This window comes from Blastomyces dermatitidis, assembly GCF_000003525.1.
Source record: "Blastomyces dermatitidis ER-3 genomic scaffold supercont1.1, whole genome shotgun sequence".
NCBI classification, from domain to species: Eukaryota; Fungi; Ascomycota; class Eurotiomycetes; order Onygenales; family Ajellomycetaceae; genus Blastomyces; species Blastomyces dermatitidis.
Window position 1 is genome coordinate 6,576,657 of NW_025544774.1, and position 15,786 is coordinate 6,592,442.

The following is a 15,786-nucleotide window of genomic DNA, read 5'->3' on the forward strand; positions in this document are numbered from 1 at the left end:
GAAGCGAGCTTGGAACCCCTGAAATGGTCACATGACGGAACTTTGTCACGCTCATCCTCATCATCGTCGTGATCTTAAATATACAACACCGCGATCGCTCTCTAAGGCTATTAAGTAGGCCGGGATGATGCCATATCAAGTACACATACAGGCTATTTCACACCTTTCATTTTGCCTCTCTTGATTCCCTCGTTGAGGTTTGATTTGCTTCTAGTGGAGCAAACACAACTTATTGTTTGACGATGCTGCTCCATTCCCTCAGGATAGCTGCACACCTTGCTCTATCCATTCATCATTCAGTTCTATCTCACTCATCATGGTTTATATATAGCTTTAACCATCGTGAATATCATGTTGCTGGCTTGAGAGAATCGAGCTTCTATACTTTGGCAAAGCTCTAGTATGACCGAAAATGAAATAAATGGGCACCGGTGGCACCCTCCAAAGATGTGAGAAGTATTCCTTTATATCGCACTTCACTACTGATCTATAACTATAGCAAGCGACATATGGGGCTTGCGCTATTCATATATATACTGGCATTCAGTATATTATTCTTCGTTCATTTTCCCCTTCTTCCAACTACGACATATCTATTTTTTTGTCTTCTTGCTACGTCAAATGCCAGGCCGGACTCACTTCCAGGAGGACATCGGTTACACCTGTTTGTCAACTGAGATCCAGCATCAAATTACCCTATTGCTATAGTCCTCCTAGTTATCTGAGCCTTTGGTTCTAGGGTCCAGTTTATTGAGGATAAATATATCATATACATTTGTCCCGCCTGCCGAATTCTAAGACCTCGTTTGAACGGAGAATCCATATTCAAAATGGTTCCCGTCTATCTAACCCCTGGCATGAGCTAGTAAGTAAATCCTACATGAACAAGCCGCATATGATATAATTATCTATTGCCTCACGGTATTCCCGTTGCTTATTCTCGATCAACCATCCATTAATTAACCATGTCCAGTCTCCTAGGAGGACCTAAAATCCGCATCCTCCACGCCAGCACTCAGGATGCAACTCCCCAACCCATCTACGACACATATCCCCTGTGGCTAGCCACCCACTTCTCTTATTATATCAAAGACTGCTTCCCCGCTAAACACGAGCCCACTGTAGCCCGCAAAGGCTGCAACGGCACTAATGCCGTAACCATATACGGCGGCGTCGCACAGGCCCATCTCGTGGTTTTTAGATGGATGCTGGCCTGCTGCAAGGGCGCGCGGCATGGGTACGCCAAAATCGACCGGCTCCCCTTCGCCAAGTACACCCGCATCCTCGAAGCGGCAGAGATCCTGGACGTCTACGCCGTCCAGAATGACATGTGGGTGCGCATGAATCGAATGGCGGATAAGCAGATCTACATCGACGATGTGCGGATGGTGTATGCGAATTTCCCCAAGTCGGCGCCGGTGCGCATGCTGGTTATTCGCAGTATTGGAGATGCGTTGTTTGAGCGCCGCTTGCGCAATTTTGGGGCGTATAAGGCGTTTAAGGCCGAGTGTGCAGAGTACGAGGCGGATATTTATGAGTATCTGCTTGAGAGGCGGAGGGAGGTCTATGTGGAACAACAGTGGGCTGCAAGGGCTGCAAGAGCGGCCGCCGCAGCTGCTAGGAAGGCCAATAAGGCCGATCAGAAAGCCAGGGCAAAGACGGGTGTTGGTGGTGCCCAGGAGAGCAGGCAAGCGGGCGCGAAAGGGACCCCTCGCACAGCTGTTGCTGGTCCCCACCGTGGAAATAAATAACCTTCAACGCTATTATGGCAAATAGCGTGCATCAGACCCATCTCAGCGCCTCCTACCTTATCTTAAGCCATCAACTGCATTAATATTAGTTAATAACCAAATGCAAGCCACGCATTGAATTCCTTGCCAGATTTTTTGTTCGACCTAAACAAGTAAAATACGGCACCTTCAGCGCCGATTTGAAGCCATGTTCATCCTCCACCTCCTGTAGGTTATTAGCCGCTCGAGCTCCGTAGACAGTGACCAGCTCGTAGGCAAAGTCGTAGCCATCCCAGATCCCCGTATGTGTCTGCTGTTGAATTCGGCATTAGCAAGGTCATCTTCGTCCCGCTGGGGGGGGGGGGGGGTGGTTGCCAGGTTTCCGGGCCCCGCGCGGGCATAGTTCCGAAAAGATACGTGATAACTGTATATGCGGAGTTGTCCGGCAGAGCAGATACTTCTTCACGGTAGATCTGAGTGTGGTATTTCCTGAGCGCATAATGTCTTGATTCCATAGGTAATCTAGGTCCTGTAGGAGTCATGCATTGGTTAAAATATGGCATCGCTACGGCATGTTCCCGGAGACTTTTCAGGTGTGATATTAAATTTTTGGCTGTGGTTCGTTTACTGGTGCTTTTTGGAGAAGGGTGGGTTTGCATGGGTGGGCAGAGTCTTAACGGTGGAAACTTGACTTTCTTTGTTTCCTTTCTCATTTCTTGTTCTTTACAGGAGCTTGCTCTAGGTTGAGTAGGTAAAAGTATGTAACTATGTAGCTGAAGGTCTGAGATCTAAAATCTACTGATGATATTGGGCGACCAAATTATAGTTAGCTTAGGCTAAATAATTAAAATAGACTACAAGAGAAATGAATCTCCCGAGCCCACGAAACCGAGGGGAAATAAAGAAATAAAGACGAGAAGAATGAGACTTCAAACAATGGCCATTATTACTGAAACAAGAGGAACAAGCAAGAAAGGCAGCTCCAGGGTATATGGTAGATTATGATGAACCTTTAAACACAACAGGCCACACACATTCTTTTGCGCTGTGTTTCATTTCACTATATTGAATCTATATTCTACTCGGGGTTTGCAATTCCGGCGTTGTGCAGGAGAGCAAGCTACCGAGTGTTACCACACGCATGCAGCTTAAGCCCCATCAAAGCCAAAATGAAAAAGTAAAAGAGAACTGGAGATTCCCGGATAGATCCCCTCCCTGGGTCATGTCATTCTAGGAAATTCTCCAGGTTCTTTCTCGCCATTGTTAAACAATAGAGGCAAAAAGGAAAGCACCAAAAACACCAAAAACACCATTCTCAACCATACTAACTTAATACCAGTTTTAACTCGCCGTTGTTGCCCCTTCTTCGATATCTCCACTGCTTGAAACAGGGCATCGAGGTGGTGAAAGAGGCCGTTTAAGTAAGGCCCTCCGGATAGTTTCAGATATAAATAAATACCTCCATAGGGCCGAGAAAAGAGAGGCGTGGGGAACGGAATCTCATCACGGCAATTCTATACAGAAACTTATCCAACAGGATCGGGCAAATGCCGCCTGTAACTAGGAGGGGACAGAAGGCGACGGAAAGAACAGCCCAGGTGGGTATATGCACAGAATCAGAGGCGAATGCCGGGGGGATATTCAGAACCGTTGAGTCGAAGGAAGGTGAGTGCCATCACAATTGATTTGAACTTGATTTTTATTCGTTCTTGCTCCCAAGCACGAAGTAAAGCTGACCATTTTATTAGTCATGCGCTGTCGGTGGGCAGAAGGATGTAAGATATTGTTTTCCGGTGATTATGAAGGGAGAGGTCAGGGCACAGATTTTTGGCGTGAACAATTGGGTTGGAAAGGAGAAAAGCCACTGTGAGATTTGTTCCTTGTGGACGCCCAATTTTTTATTCCCTGAGATTTACCCGTCTACTCCGAGGAAGAAAGATCTAATGATGCTTTTTCTTTTCTGTCTTTTGCGGGCACCAGGCGCGCCATCTATCGTCGGTACGAAGCTGTGGGGAACCCCGAACGAAAAGATGATAATTCTGGCACTCGATTCTCATGGGGCGTGGAAACGGGGAGGTGGATGGATAAATCGGGGTGGTTGAAGATGAAACGGCGCCCAGGGTCCGGTAGTAGTAAAGGGGAGGTCAAAGCCTCGGAAGGTGATAAAATTACGGGAGACATTCCTATAACAGGTGCAGAAGGGTTAAGAGATAGCCACGGCATACAGGTGCTGCCAATGGACAATGGGGAAAGCACTGCGGGAGCAGACTCAGGTTCCCCTAAATATTGTCCTTACGATGTCATCTCCGCACCCGAAGAAGGTCCAAGCGATAAATGTTCACGCGGGGAGCAAAGTAGCGCGAGACCAAAGGAACCAGCGGTGGTCAAGAGGCAGAGATCCGACGATGTTTCGGTATCTAGCCCGGAGATTCACCGGTGGAGAAGAGACGTGGCATTAGGAGCTAACCCTGTCCCGAAACCAGGAGAGAGAGCTGCTAAAGCAGAGCCAGTTACACAAAGGAAATGCGCACTCAAAACCACAACCACGTTGCTTTTGGAGATAACCACGAGAGGAAGTGAGGCCATAAATCGTGAGACAGTGGAGGATGAGCCACGAGCGAACCAATGGAGGCAACCACAAGAACCATCCACTAATGAGGGTGGACTTGCGCCGAGGGCCAACATTGCTCCCGAACCGGATCAACAGGCAACGGAGTCGCCTTCAAAATGTGGTGGTACCGAATCTGTGGCTCCAGAAGGTGATTATGGGGAGTTTCTAGACGATAATCATGCTCTTCTCAACGTCCAGGGCGATGAGGGAGAGTCAAGAAGAGTGCTTAGGAGTCGCTCAGCCGGGCGGGGGCTCCCAGAAGGAGTGGTATTGGAGATGGACATCTTTCCAAATCAACAAAAAGAGTTCAATTTACCGGAAAACAAGGGAGAGGAGCCCCACGCTCAAGAAACGGTTCTCCCAGCAGCAATCGAGAGCGGCAGAGCTTCTCGGTGGCATCACATAGCAGCCACGCCCGGAGAATATCCCAGGATGCAACCAGACAGGATAACGAGAAGTAGAAAGAACATTCCTGACGCTGCGCCAGCCGGTATCACATCTCAGGCTGTTCGTGGTGAACAGGTAGTCGCTTCTTCCGCGCCAGAGGTTCAGGCCCGGAGCCAAACTCAGGATATGGTTCTGGAGGAGGGAGCTGAGGCAAAGGCGCCGACGAGCCGGAAAATAAAACGGAAAGAGACTTCAACTCCAATGCAGGCGGAGACAGAACGCCGGCCAAAAAGGATCCGTCGGGCCCCAAAGTGGTACTACGACTACTAAGGGGCCTCTATGTTTCCTGGGGGCAGCTTGATGAACAACCGGGAGGGGAAACTGAACACGATAAAATTGACGAATGAGACATATATGGAAGAAGAATAAGAAAAAGAAAAAGAAAAGAGAAAAAGAGACAAAGATTTATCAGTTCTGGCGGATTTTCTTTAACTTCCTCACCCTACGTCCAAGCACATCCCTCCCTTCCTCGACCTCACCCATAGCCTCCCGCTTCGCTTCTCCCACCTCCTTTATAATTCCACCACGCACAACGCGACCCTCGATGCTAACTCCCTCCTCCTTCCACTCGATCATTTTCTTCCCGACACGATCTTCAATAGCCAAAACTAGCTGCACATCACGTTGACCCACCAGCGTAACCGCTTCACCCTCCCGCCCAGCTCTAGCCGTCCGACCAACACGATGGACATAATCATCCGGATTGCGGGGCACATCAAAGTTTATCACCAGGCTTACGCTGGGGATATCCAGGCCACGAGCAGCGACATCAGTCGCGACTAATATACGGGCTGCAGAGGCACGGAAACGCGACAGATTCGCAGTACGTTCCGACTGCGGGAGAAGACTGTGTAGCGACGTGACCCTATGACCAAGGCGCCGCAGCATACGTTCAAGGAGATCTGCCGTCTTCGTTCGATTGCAGAAGATAATAGAGGGTTTTGGCGCGTTGGCTTCCGTCGATAGGAGGGTGTGGAGAAACGCTTCGCGATGGGTCAGGGGCACTTGGAGATATGTCTGCTTGAGCGTGGGCGGGATGGTAGCTTGGTTTTCTGTAGAGATTTCAGTGACGAAGATCGGAGGCTTGTTCGCGGGGCGAGGCATGGATTTCAGCGCTCGAACCTCCGGGGTGACTGTGGCTGTGAAGAGGAGTGTTTGGCGACTTGTCGAAGGGGGGAGCGCGGAGAGACAGGTTTCCACGTCCGGCAGCATGCTTCCGGGTCCAGATGCTAGAAGCCGGTCGGCTTCATCGAGAACGACGACGCGTGTGCGGTTGAGGCCGCAGATCGTATCTGCTCCGGAGCTGGTTATATGATCCGCAAGACGACCAGGTGTGGCAATGACTATGTGAGGGCGTTGTGAGAGAGCAATAGCCTGCGGCCGCATTTCGGTTCCACCAGTAATGAGAATAGGCTTCAGAGATTGCGGCGCAGAAATAGCTTTGATTTGCTCAAATATCTGCAGAGCCAATTCCCTATATTTATAAAATTAAGTTAGCAAACCCTTATATATTAGATAATGAATAAATAAATAAATAAAATGATAAAAACGGTATGTCTCCCCAGACTCTCATCAACCAAACTGCACCAAATCTACCGTTTTAGAACTTATCCCCCCCTTTTTGAATAACTCAACTCCGCACGTACCTCGTCGGCGTCAATATCACCGCAAAAACCCCAAACGGATCCTCCGCCCACTTCTGCAAAATCGGCGCCGCAAACGCAACCGTCTTCCCCGAACCCGTCCTACTCCCACCAATGCAATCGCGCCCCTTTATAATCTCCGGTATACACGCTTTCTGAATCGCTGTCGGCCGTTTAATAGCCATTACCGACAACGAGCCTACAAGCCATGGCGCAAGGCCGAGGGAGGCAAATGACGACGAGCCATCCGATGGTGCTGCGGCTGCTAGGGCATCTTTGGCGGTTATGGGGTCTGCGGTTATGATGGTGTTCCCATTATTTCTTCCGGTGGTGTTGTTGCCGGGCTCTGTGGGTTTCTTTTTTATTCGGGAGATGGTTGGGAAGAGGGGTTGTTGTGTTGCTGGTGGTGGTGGTTTCGCTGCTTCTGGGGAGGAGCTTGATGAGGATGATGATGATGATACTCGACGCCTTTTGGACGGGCGGGCTAGCTCTGGTATTTCGACTCCATTGTCTTCGCTAGATGAATCATCCGCAGTAGGGGAATGGTATTGTTCTGGCTCCGATTCCAATTCGGTTTCTATATGTTTTGAAGGAGCCATCTTGCTTAATGATACTAGTTACTATCGAAATATTTTCCTAAGAGCCTGAAAAATATTCTGCCGATTTCCGATAAAGGCGGTGAAGGCGATCAATCCACGTGATCACGAAGCCCTGAAGATGTTCCCCAGACTCTTGGCATCCAGCCCATGCATTGCATGCAAATCATTCGGCACAGAATAATGAAGTGTATCTGCTTTGAGCCACAGCCCGCCACGGTATCTTTGCCTAAACTATTTCAAAAAAATACAATAAAGTAAAATAAAGGGAAAATTTAAAATTAGTCTGAAAAAGAAAAATCTAATTTCCAAAGCGGTGACTACTAACATACTACCAAACCTACGGAAGTTGCAGAGCCCCCCTTGCTCGGAGTCACGCAAACACTATGCTAGCGGCCATGAGAAAGCTAGGAAAGTGGGGAAAAAGGGAAAGCAAGCAAGAAAACAAACCATCAAGAGCTGAAAGAAAAGAGAGCGTGAATATTCCTAGAACTAGAGCCCGCAGTAATGTAACCCAAGAGCAAACTCTTCAAGAAAAAAAGAAAAAAAGAAAAAACAAACAAACAAACGGCCGGAAGTAAAGGGACTAAAAGGAAAAGAAAAGTGACGCCATCAATGTATCCATCCCACGCTCTATCTGCAAAATTAAATCATCTCTTTCCTTGGCCACAAATCGTTATCTCACAAAAGAGAGAAGAAATCAGGCCTAATTTCCATCGCACAAAGATAAACCCCCGTCTTTCCCCGCCAGCCCTTCGCGCGGCACGCGGCATGTTAAAAATTCAAGTTACCCAACCCGGTGGTATACATCTAGTGTAGCATAGCCATCTGCATGCAACATCCATCATCCACAGTAGAGGCCGCTGATAACAAACGAAAATATATGTAGTTACGCACATCGAAAGGGGAAAAAAACACAGCACAACACACTAATTCTCACCTCGACTCGCCCCGGCGCATGGCAGACCTGGCCTGCAGCGCATACGACTCCCCCCTCTCAAGCTCATCCTCAACCGTAGAATCCGAAGACTTGAACAAGCCACCACCCTGCTCGGACGCAGGAGTAACCGTTACATCACTGTCTCCATACCCGTGCGTTCCACCCACATTCTCCATGGTAAAGGGGCTGGCCGTGGGCGCATCGAGGGCAGCGAGTTCCGCCTGCGTAAACCAGCGGGGAAGCAAGAATGTCCGGACGGGGATGAGGATGAGGATGAACACGGGGAACCCGATGGCGGCGATCGTCTGCGTGATGGCGAAGGTTGCGCCGAAGCCGACAAGCTCAATCCCCACGAACGCCCAGATGGCCAGTTTCCGCTCAACGCGCTTGAGCGGGTCGGATGCTGGGGTGAATTTCCTGTCCTGGGCGAGGAATTTTAGCTTCTGCGTCACGCCGTTGCCGAGAAGGGCTTGGACGCCCATGATGAAGAAGAGGCCCGCCATTACTCCCTGCGGGATGAGATGAAGGACGACGAGGAGCGGCCCGCTCATGGTACCCAGCGTCAGCAGACCCTGTGCCAGGTTGCTGAATCGCTGCTCGACGACGTGGTCGATGACGCGCACGGTTTTGCCCTTATTCGTTTCGTCTTCGTCGGCGACCTGGCGGGTTACGCACAGCGCAGCGGTGTGGAAGGGTGCCTGGGGGATCAAGCCGTTGGGGAAAGGGATGCCAAGGATTCCGGCCACGCCAGTCGTTAAACCGAGGAGGAAGATATCCCAGTGGAATCCAGCGGGTTTTCGGAGCGGAAACTCCGTTCCCTGAGCTATCAGGGATGAGACTATCTTATAGATTAGTATCGGCTGTGAGAAGGGAGAAAAAAAAAAAAAGAAAAAAAAAAAAGGGTATGATTAAAAACCATTATGATCAAAGTAAAAAAGGATTGTCAACAGCACGGCGAAAGGTATTGCAAGGAATATGTCCCCGACGTCCATATCCCAGAAATTAACAAGCCAGCTGCGGTCGAGAGTCGGGAAGAAAGCCTTGGTGGTGGGCAGCGTTTCAATGGGTACGTTTTTCATATGGCCTATGTGTACAAATCCCGTGAAGAACACAATCGTGAGCGGTGTACCGTAGTCCTCGATGAATTTTCGGATATATCGCTGGAAGAAATTGCTTTCCCCGACCGCGCCACAGATGTAGGCGCACATGAGCACAAGAAGAGAGACCATGATGGAAAGGTAGGCTGAGGCTTCGCCGGATTTGCGCCACTGGCGCGTGAGGACCTGGATCCCCTTCTGCAGGTAGATGAATGCGACGTAGAATCCGAAAATGTCACAGGAGAAACGGGTGACATATGTCAGAGCGTTGCAGGAGTTGGTAATTGCAAGGATCCAATGCATTATCATTGCCCATCTGGAACCGTGTTAATAATATCTGTTGTATCTTTTCCATGCACGACGCCAGAGTCCATGCCATAATGCATTAGATCCCCGTGTAGGTTTGTTCACTCACATTCCAATCCAGCACATGAAGCCCAGGTAGTTGGTGCCTGTTGGGGACATGATATCATAAACGGTATAGTTAAAGACGGTGATTGGGCCTGTGAACTGGTATGTTAGCAACACGCACACACCCACTCCCCCTGGATAACTCCCTATACCAAGCGATGACGATGTCAATAGGTACAGTACTACTAACCTGTCACTCCAACAATAACCAAGGGCTGGCCTGCAAGCAAAGCGAAGACGACTGCACCCAGCACCGAGGCCAACAACACCTCGTTGACTCCGTAGCTCATGTCTGTTTGTTCGAACATGTCCAAGGAAAATGCAAGAGCGGGCAAGATGCTGCAGGTACAGTAAGTATTCCTATCGTTACCAACATCGTGTGTATCTGTGGAGGCTGTTTAGAAGCTCTGCATTTGGGCGCACTGCTCCATTTTCTCCATTTTCTTCTCATTGTTGTTTGTCCCTCTCACTGGACAGTTCGGCAATATCATGGGCAACGAATAGCCATGATTCCTTCTTCATTCCCCCCTTTTTCCTTCGAGGAGTTTCGAATTGAAAACACATGATGGCAGGGCAAAAGTAGAAGGCAGGGAATGACAAGGAGGGAAGAAAGAGCAGGAAAATGCGGAACAGAAATCATCAGGCAAAGGAAGAAGCCAAAAGAAAAAAGAAAGAAAATTCATATTCTCTGGGCCATACTTTGCAAAATACATATACACCGTCGCCGGCACCACACGGTAATCCCACGCATCCTTCCAGTCGCTCGCATAGTACGGCGCCCGCCTCTTGACATCGCCAATCATGCCCCGGAAAAAATGAACGTGCCACCACTTCTCTATGGCGCGGGAGGTCCTTCTCGTCGTCGTCGCCGTCGAGCTCGAAGGACCTGGGCGCGTCCGGGCCGGCTTAGATTCCTCTGTCACTACCGCGGTCGTTGCGTGTGATACATCCGTTGCCATAGTTGGGCGGTGGGGATGTCACTTCGCGGAATGGAGAGAGGAGATGTTTGGGGCTCTTCCACGGCCTTTATTGCTGGAAGCGCGGCGGGGGCTGCTGGATAGGATGATGGAGATGATGAAGATGATAAGTGGAAATTGGAAATTGGAAATTAGGCGCTGTGGGTGGGGAGAATGAGTCTTCCTTCATTCTGGGGGATGTTTCCCCTCTGGCGAATGCATGAAAGAGAGGAATTCCAATTTATATTAATATGTTTGTTTTTTGTTCAGAATTAATGAGGTTTGATAATAAAAAAGACTGAGATGCCTTCTCTCCAGTCTCTCTCTATTTATCAGATTACTGCGTGTCTTATCGCAGCTGGGTGTGATTGATCGGGCTAAATAAATGTATGTATTGCACATATTTTTTTTTATTTTTTAATTTTTTTTGCACAGGCAGAACTTAGAAGTTTATTATTGGTAACGTTAACTAGTTATTATAGTTAGCGGAGCAGCAGATCCCAGGAAACTTCTTACAAATTCCTCTGAGCAATTAAAGTAACTATCTACGCTCCGTATATGGCCCGGTTACAAACCAGCAGCACACACATCCAGACCACGTCTGAGCATCTTACTGCAAGAGACGCATTCATCTTCTGTTATTCGACTCTCAGTTCTAGCCAGACCCATCGATCCATCCATCATCCCACCACCAGCTTGGCGCTTGGCCAGCGCCTTGATATCCATCGAGCCATTGCAAAGATTCCGGCAACTTACATAGCAGTGCAGCTGAATATGTAGAGATAGATGATCGTCCATCCAATACATGTACATGTACATGTACATAATACATACATACTTGAGAAAAGGCTGATGATGATACGAGAGCTGGTTTGAAACCATCGTCTGTATTTCAAATTGTATGTACGGAGTATATATATATATAGAATGTAAACTCTTCGGCCATTCTTTGAGGGAGGGGAGTAATGCTCAGTTAGTTAGCTAGCTGGTTAATATCCTTAACAGATACTACAATAATAATGGCTGATGCCACGCATCAGCAAACAGGTTAGCTAAACGGTCAGCTTTTCAGTCGACAGAAATTAGTAAACGCAGTCGAACGACAGAAAGGGGAAAAAGCTTCACAGTTGACACGCCCAACTTTTCGTTCTTTTCCTTCCTTGTTGTTCCCTTTTCTTCTTCTTTTTATTATATTTTCCTGTCAGTATTGTATATATATATTTAGAATACCTGCCTGTGTTTCTGAGACTTGGTGATTAACTAAGATACAATTTTGTTTTAGTAAAACTAAAAAAGTAGAACACCCGAGAAACCCTCAATTGGGGGACTCGCGTTAAGATATAAAAAAAAAAATAAAAATAAAAATAAAAACCCTTTTCCTTGGAATGTTAGTAAACAGTTTAATTTAACACATCGATACAAATTTTTATCCTGTCTCATCTGATCGATCCACGGAATAAATTTACGCAGGTGGTGGTGGAGGGGGTTGGTCGCTAGGAGGCTATTAAACACAAAAAAGGGTCAAAGTCAGCGATTCTCCCTTCAAAATTAAAACATTTCACTTCGAGAAGGAGAACGGGAATAAACTTACTGGTGGTGGTGGCCCGTCGGCCGGCGGGGGAGGTGGGGGCGGACTACCCGCACCATACCCGCCAGGGAACATGGCTCCCATCCCTGGTGGTGGCGGCGGCACCGCGTTGAGGCCAGGAGGAGCTCCCATATGCTGTGGAGTCGGGAAAGCTGAGTAACCGGGGTATCCGTATCCTGCATGTCCCACTGGAGCTGCCGGGACCGCTGCCGGAACTGGAGGCGGAATTGGGGCTGGTGCGTGGTGCCGTGGCTGCTGCTGCTGTTGTTGCCAGGGAGGTGGTCCGCCCGGTGCGCCGGGTCCCCCGCCATGTCCCCCGGCATACCCGCCACCGCTGTGAGATCCATATCCATAACCATCGCCGCCGCGACCTTCTCTGTCGCCACGGTCTCCGCCGCCGCGATCACCACGATCGTGCCGAGCGGCCCAGGGGGGCGGCGCCCCGTGTTCGCGGGGGGGATAATCGTCACGAGGCGGCCTTTCTTCTCTTGGCCGTTGCCATGGGGCAGGTCCACCGGTTGGGCCGCGCTCCCATGGCTTCAGCGGACGTTCGCCACCGGCGTAATTGTCATTTTGCTCATAGCCGCCAGGGCCAGCTTCGATGCGACGCTGGGGTTTGTCATCGCTTGGCGGTGCGCCGCCGAGTTCTTGCATGAGTTGCTATAAAAACATCATTTTTGCGTTAGCGAGTTTTCTTTTTGACGAGGAAATTGAAAATTGAAAATTGAAGAATAGGGCTTTATCGAGCCAGAACTTACCTCCATCTCACGGTCCACGGCATCACCGCCACCACGACGGCCAGATTGCACAGGAGGGCCATGATTACGCCAATCAGTCCCTCTCTGGCGGTCCGGACAATCTTTGGCCATGTGTCCAGCATTTCCGCAAACACGGCAAATAATGCTAGCGGTGAAGTTACGTTGCTCGGGACAGTCATATTTGCGATGACCAATTTGACCGCCTAAGTTTTATATTGTTAGATGTCTGTTGTCATTTCTTCTTGGGGGAAATGAGTTACTTACAGTTCTGGCAAGCTTGGTTCTCGTCATCTCTGAGCGTTCCGTTAAGGGCCGCCAGCTCTCGTAGCTGGTTTCGTTTGAGCTCATTTTGGCCTTCGGGAATTGATGCAGCCTATTTTCATCCCCAATCCGTAAGTATATGCATATAAGAAATAGGACCAACAAAAAAAAAAAAAAAAAAAGAAAAGAAAAGAAAAGAAAAACCAAGGGCGAGAGGCCCAAAGAGAGCAGAAAGAAAACACGTACAGTCTCGATAACATTATGAATCAACTTCTTCGCTTTGTTAACCTTTTCTTCGGTATCTGCCATGATTAGACAGTGCAGATCTTCTTCCTGGTTACTAGTGTGAGCCGCGTCAGATCGACCTTTGCCCTCTTTGACGGAGCCCTTGCCCCGAATGGCAATTTTGGCACCAGATTCTGTTTCCATTTTCTTTAGGGTGTTTCCACGAGGTCCGATAAGTAAGCCAACTTTATTAAAAAAAAAAAAGAGCGAGTGGTAGCCTAAGTGTTAGTCTTTGAAGATTTCATCAAAAAAAAAGAAGTAAAGAAGTGATGAATGCGTGCATTAGTAGTTAGGAGGGTTAGTGGCAGAAGAAAGAAAACAAAGAATTCTCTCAAGAAAAGAGAAAAGAAACAGAGAAACCAAAACGACTCGAGAGCTGGCTCGAGTCGTTTTTTCTTTAATAATAAAGAAAAAGCAAGAAAAAAAAAAAAAAAAAAAAGCGGAATGGTTAGGAGTTAGAGGGTTAGTTATCATACTGAAGTTAATCTCTGGATAGTCATTCACGGGCACATAGACTTTCTCCTGTGTTTTAGTCGGACGCCTGTAGTCAGACGGCGGATGATAGTTAGGGATGACTTTCATGGCCTTCTCAATGAGTTTATGGCGTTCGTCTTCCAGGCGCTTCCGGTACCGGTATTCCCTGGTATTCACACGCCTACCGAAGTTATCGTATTGCGGAGCGGGAGATGGGGACCTATACATAACAAAAACGAAATTCATGTTAGGAAACGGATCAACAAACACAGCCAGCTTCCGCGAGTCACGAAAGGTATATATATATAACGCACCTGTCTCCATCCGCCGGCACAACATCGTTGATCCTAAGTTTCTGGCTGATCTCCTCGATGCGGAGGTGCAGCGTGTACGCCTCCAGCTGCTCATTTGTCATATTTGCCATGATCAGGGTGGGCAGGCCCATGAGGCCGGCAGCTTTGTTTTCCTCTGCATCGCCCCATCGGTTGCGCTTCTTGCGCTTCTTCACGCCGTCAACGGGCGGGTCAGCTGGTAATCACGGAGACGAGTTAGTTTATACGTTGTTTTTGCACATGAAGAGCACGTAGACGTAGAGCATGCATTGATTGGGAGGGGAGGGGAGGGTGGCGCGCGCATAATGACTTTTAACTCACCTCGCACAGGACTCCGACCGCGCTTAAAGCCAGCATCTGGCGTCGAAACTGCAGTAGAGTCCTCGCTTTTGGTGTCTTCATCACCTCCAAACTTGCGGCGGCTGCCGAGAGGGATGTTGTTAGATCCTGTGATGCCTTGGTTACGCCACGACATGATTTCTTTGTGTGGGAAATTCTGATGGTTATCAGGCGTTAATCAGGTCAGTTAGCTGGGATGTTGAATGAATGTTTGCATGTTGTGGCAACTTGGATGCCGCAGAAATATAGGTAGGTTTGGTGCATCACGTGATAATTTTCATGATTATGTAATATGAACCACCGCCGCTGCGCCCTCGCCAAGGAAAATTGAACTCTAAATGGATCGGGTTAATTCGACTCCGTAGAGTAGAATTGAGTTCCATGTCATATGTACGTACCGTCAGCATGCATGAAACCCATGCTGAAGAAAATATAAAATCCAAGCCAAGAAGAGACCATCTGCAGAAAACTCCACATTTCCCCCGTACAGAATACTTTCTTCAGCTCCCAGAGTCCCAGCCAGCTGGCCGTTACCCGGGGCATCCACGCTGCAACCAACCAACGTCGTCAGTTTAGTATGTGGTGGAATAGTGTGGGGGGGGGGTGGGCAGGGACAAGGACAGGACAGGGCTGGGCTGGGCTTTGTTAATCTGCCTGCCTCCCCCTGCCCGCCCCAAGATCACAGATCACAATGACACCGTATGTAACTACCTTGTCGCTCACATCCATCCCATACCATACCCTCATGGCATATCTGTGATACTTGATTTGATTTTTTCATTTTTGCGGGGTTCTAGTCGCCGATCCATGCCCATGCAGAATGGGATACAAACAGCCTTTCGCAGTAACGGCTAACGGCCCACCTTAAGCTTCACGTAAAATTGGCGTATTTAGTGCAAGTCATTATAAGCCACTATCACTGCATTGGATGTTTCCGCGCCGATCACTGGGGAAGCAAATGTCATGAACTTAGCGCCGCACAGCCCTTCCTTGTATGGTTAGACCCCTAATTAACTAAATCTCATTATTACGTAATCTGAATCTGATTAGATATGTAATTTTATCTATAAAATATACACCCAGTACAAAATCAAAATTACGTCATGCCATTAAACAGCCGCAATCTGGGCATTTAAACCTAGATAGGAGTGCGGTGGTGCGTACTAAAAATTCCATGCGACTTGGCGTTGCAAGTTTTTTTCCCCGGAGCGTGCGCGGGGCGCATAATGTGCAGAAAGATGATGATACCACAAACAACGAGCAAATTATTGAATGGTTGCAATTTGTACTTGGATGTACTCCTTTGTGACCTCGTGCT

General features: G+C 48.6%; 5 protein-coding genes across 8 annotated transcripts; 2 read left to right on the top strand and 3 right to left on the bottom strand.

The window, feature by feature from the left end:
- The first annotated feature begins 96 nt into the window (after positions 1-96).
- On the top strand, positions 97-2,016 carry BDCG_00884. Of its 2 annotated transcripts, XM_045416390.1 has the most exons (3): positions 97-449; positions 500-865; positions 974-2,016. In XM_045416390.1, the coding sequence occupies exons 2-3, from the start codon at positions 831-833 to the stop codon at positions 1,749-1,751; spliced, it is 813 nt and encodes a 270-aa protein (XP_045279336.1). In that variant the 5' UTR covers positions 97-449; positions 500-830; the 3' UTR covers positions 1,752-2,016. The 2 variants fall into 2 exon arrangements, with proteins under 2 accessions (XP_045279336.1, XP_045272132.1); XM_045416389.1 differs by having other exon boundaries at positions 97-865.
- Positions 761-7,121, bottom strand: BDCG_00887. 2 transcript variants are annotated; one of them, XM_045416392.1, is made up of 3 exons: positions 6,435-7,121; positions 2,106-6,262; positions 761-2,043 (listed from the first exon to the last, which is right to left on the bottom strand). In XM_045416392.1, exons 1-2 carry the CDS (start codon positions 7,028-7,030, stop codon positions 5,197-5,199), a joined length of 1,662 nt encoding a protein of 553 aa, XP_045272134.1. In that variant the 5' UTR covers positions 7,031-7,121; the 3' UTR covers positions 761-2,043; positions 2,106-5,196. The 2 variants fall into 2 exon arrangements, with proteins under 2 accessions (XP_045272134.1, XP_045279337.1); XM_045416393.1 differs by having other exon boundaries at positions 761-2,040; positions 6,435-7,035.
- BDCG_00886 (uncharacterized protein) lies at positions 2,896-6,290 on the top strand. The gene is made up of 3 exons (XM_045416391.1): positions 2,896-3,395; positions 3,479-3,596; positions 3,711-6,290. Exons 1-3 carry the CDS (start codon positions 3,278-3,280, stop codon positions 5,056-5,058), a joined length of 1,584 nt encoding a protein of 527 aa, XP_045272133.1. The 5' UTR covers positions 2,896-3,277; the 3' UTR covers positions 5,059-6,290.
- Positions 7,122-7,295: 174 nt separating the features above from the next.
- On the bottom strand, positions 7,296-10,823 carry BDCG_00888. Of its 2 annotated transcripts, XM_045416394.1 has the most exons (5): positions 10,175-10,823; positions 9,666-9,814; positions 9,480-9,567; positions 8,884-9,380; positions 7,296-8,805 (listed from the first exon to the last, which is right to left on the bottom strand). In XM_045416394.1, the coding sequence occupies exons 1-5, from the start codon at positions 10,432-10,434 to the stop codon at positions 7,964-7,966; spliced, it is 1,836 nt and encodes a 611-aa protein (XP_045272135.1). In that variant the 5' UTR covers positions 10,435-10,823; the 3' UTR covers positions 7,296-7,963. The 2 variants fall into 2 exon arrangements, with proteins under 2 accessions (XP_045272135.1, XP_045279338.1); XM_045416395.1 differs by having other exon boundaries at positions 7,559-8,805; positions 9,666-10,823.
- Positions 10,824-10,827: 4 nt separating this feature from the next.
- On the bottom strand, positions 10,828-15,410 carry BDCG_00889 (branchpoint-bridging protein). The gene is made up of 9 exons (XM_045416396.1): positions 14,867-15,410; positions 14,451-14,802; positions 14,112-14,325; positions 13,800-14,017; positions 13,285-13,508; positions 13,042-13,150; positions 12,778-12,980; positions 12,023-12,679; positions 10,828-11,932 (listed from the first exon to the last, which is right to left on the bottom strand). Exons 2-9 carry the CDS (start codon positions 14,602-14,604, stop codon positions 11,894-11,896), a joined length of 1,818 nt encoding a protein of 605 aa, XP_045272136.1. The 5' UTR covers positions 14,605-14,802; positions 14,867-15,410; the 3' UTR covers positions 10,828-11,893.
- Positions 15,411-15,786: the final 376 nt, after the last annotated feature.

Coding starts and splice junctions, on each gene's coding strand:
- BDCG_00884 (XM_045416389.1), top strand. CDS start 831: ATGGTTCCCGTCTATCTAACCCCTGGCATGAGCTA. Junction 866..973: donor CTAACCCCTGGCATGAGCTA/GTAAGTAAATCC, acceptor AACCATGTCCAG/TCTCCTAGGAGGACCTAAAA.
- BDCG_00886 (XM_045416391.1), top strand. CDS start 3,278: ATGCCGCCTGTAACTAGGAGGGGACAGAAGGCGACGGAAAGAACAGCC. Junction 3,396..3,478: donor AACCGTTGAGTCGAAGGAAG/GTGAGTGCCATC, acceptor CCATTTTATTAG/TCATGCGCTGTCGGTGGGCA. Junction 3,597..3,710: donor TGGAAAGGAGAAAAGCCACT/GTGAGATTTGTT, acceptor TGCGGGCACCAG/GCGCGCCATCTATCGTCGGT.
- BDCG_00887 (XM_045416392.1), bottom strand. CDS start 7,030: ATGGCTCCTTCAAAACATATAGAAACCGAATTGGAATCGGAGCCAGAA. Junction 6,263..6,434: donor GTGATATTGACGCCGACGAG/GTACGTGCGGAG, acceptor TTATAAATATAG/GGAATTGGCTCTGCAGATAT.
- BDCG_00888 (XM_045416394.1), bottom strand. CDS start 10,434: ATGGCAACGGATGTATCACACGCAACGACCGCGGTAGTGACAGAGGAA. Junction 9,815..10,174: donor GTGTATATGTATTTTGCAAA/GTATGGCCCAGA, acceptor CTGTACCTGCAG/CATCTTGCCCGCTCTTGCAT. Junction 8,806..8,883: donor TTTTTACTTTGATCATAATG/GTTTTTAATCAT, acceptor TCTATAAGATAG/TCTCATCCCTGATAGCTCAG.
- BDCG_00889 (XM_045416396.1), bottom strand. CDS start 14,604: ATGTCGTGGCGTAACCAAGGCATCACAGGATCTAACAACATCCCTCTC. Junction 13,509..13,799: donor CTATCCAGAGATTAACTTCA/GTATGATAACTA, acceptor TTTTTAATAAAG/TTGGCTTACTTATCGGACCT. Junction 12,981..13,041: donor GAACCAAGCTTGCCAGAACT/GTAAGTAACTCA, acceptor TATAAAACTTAG/GCGGTCAAATTGGTCATCGC.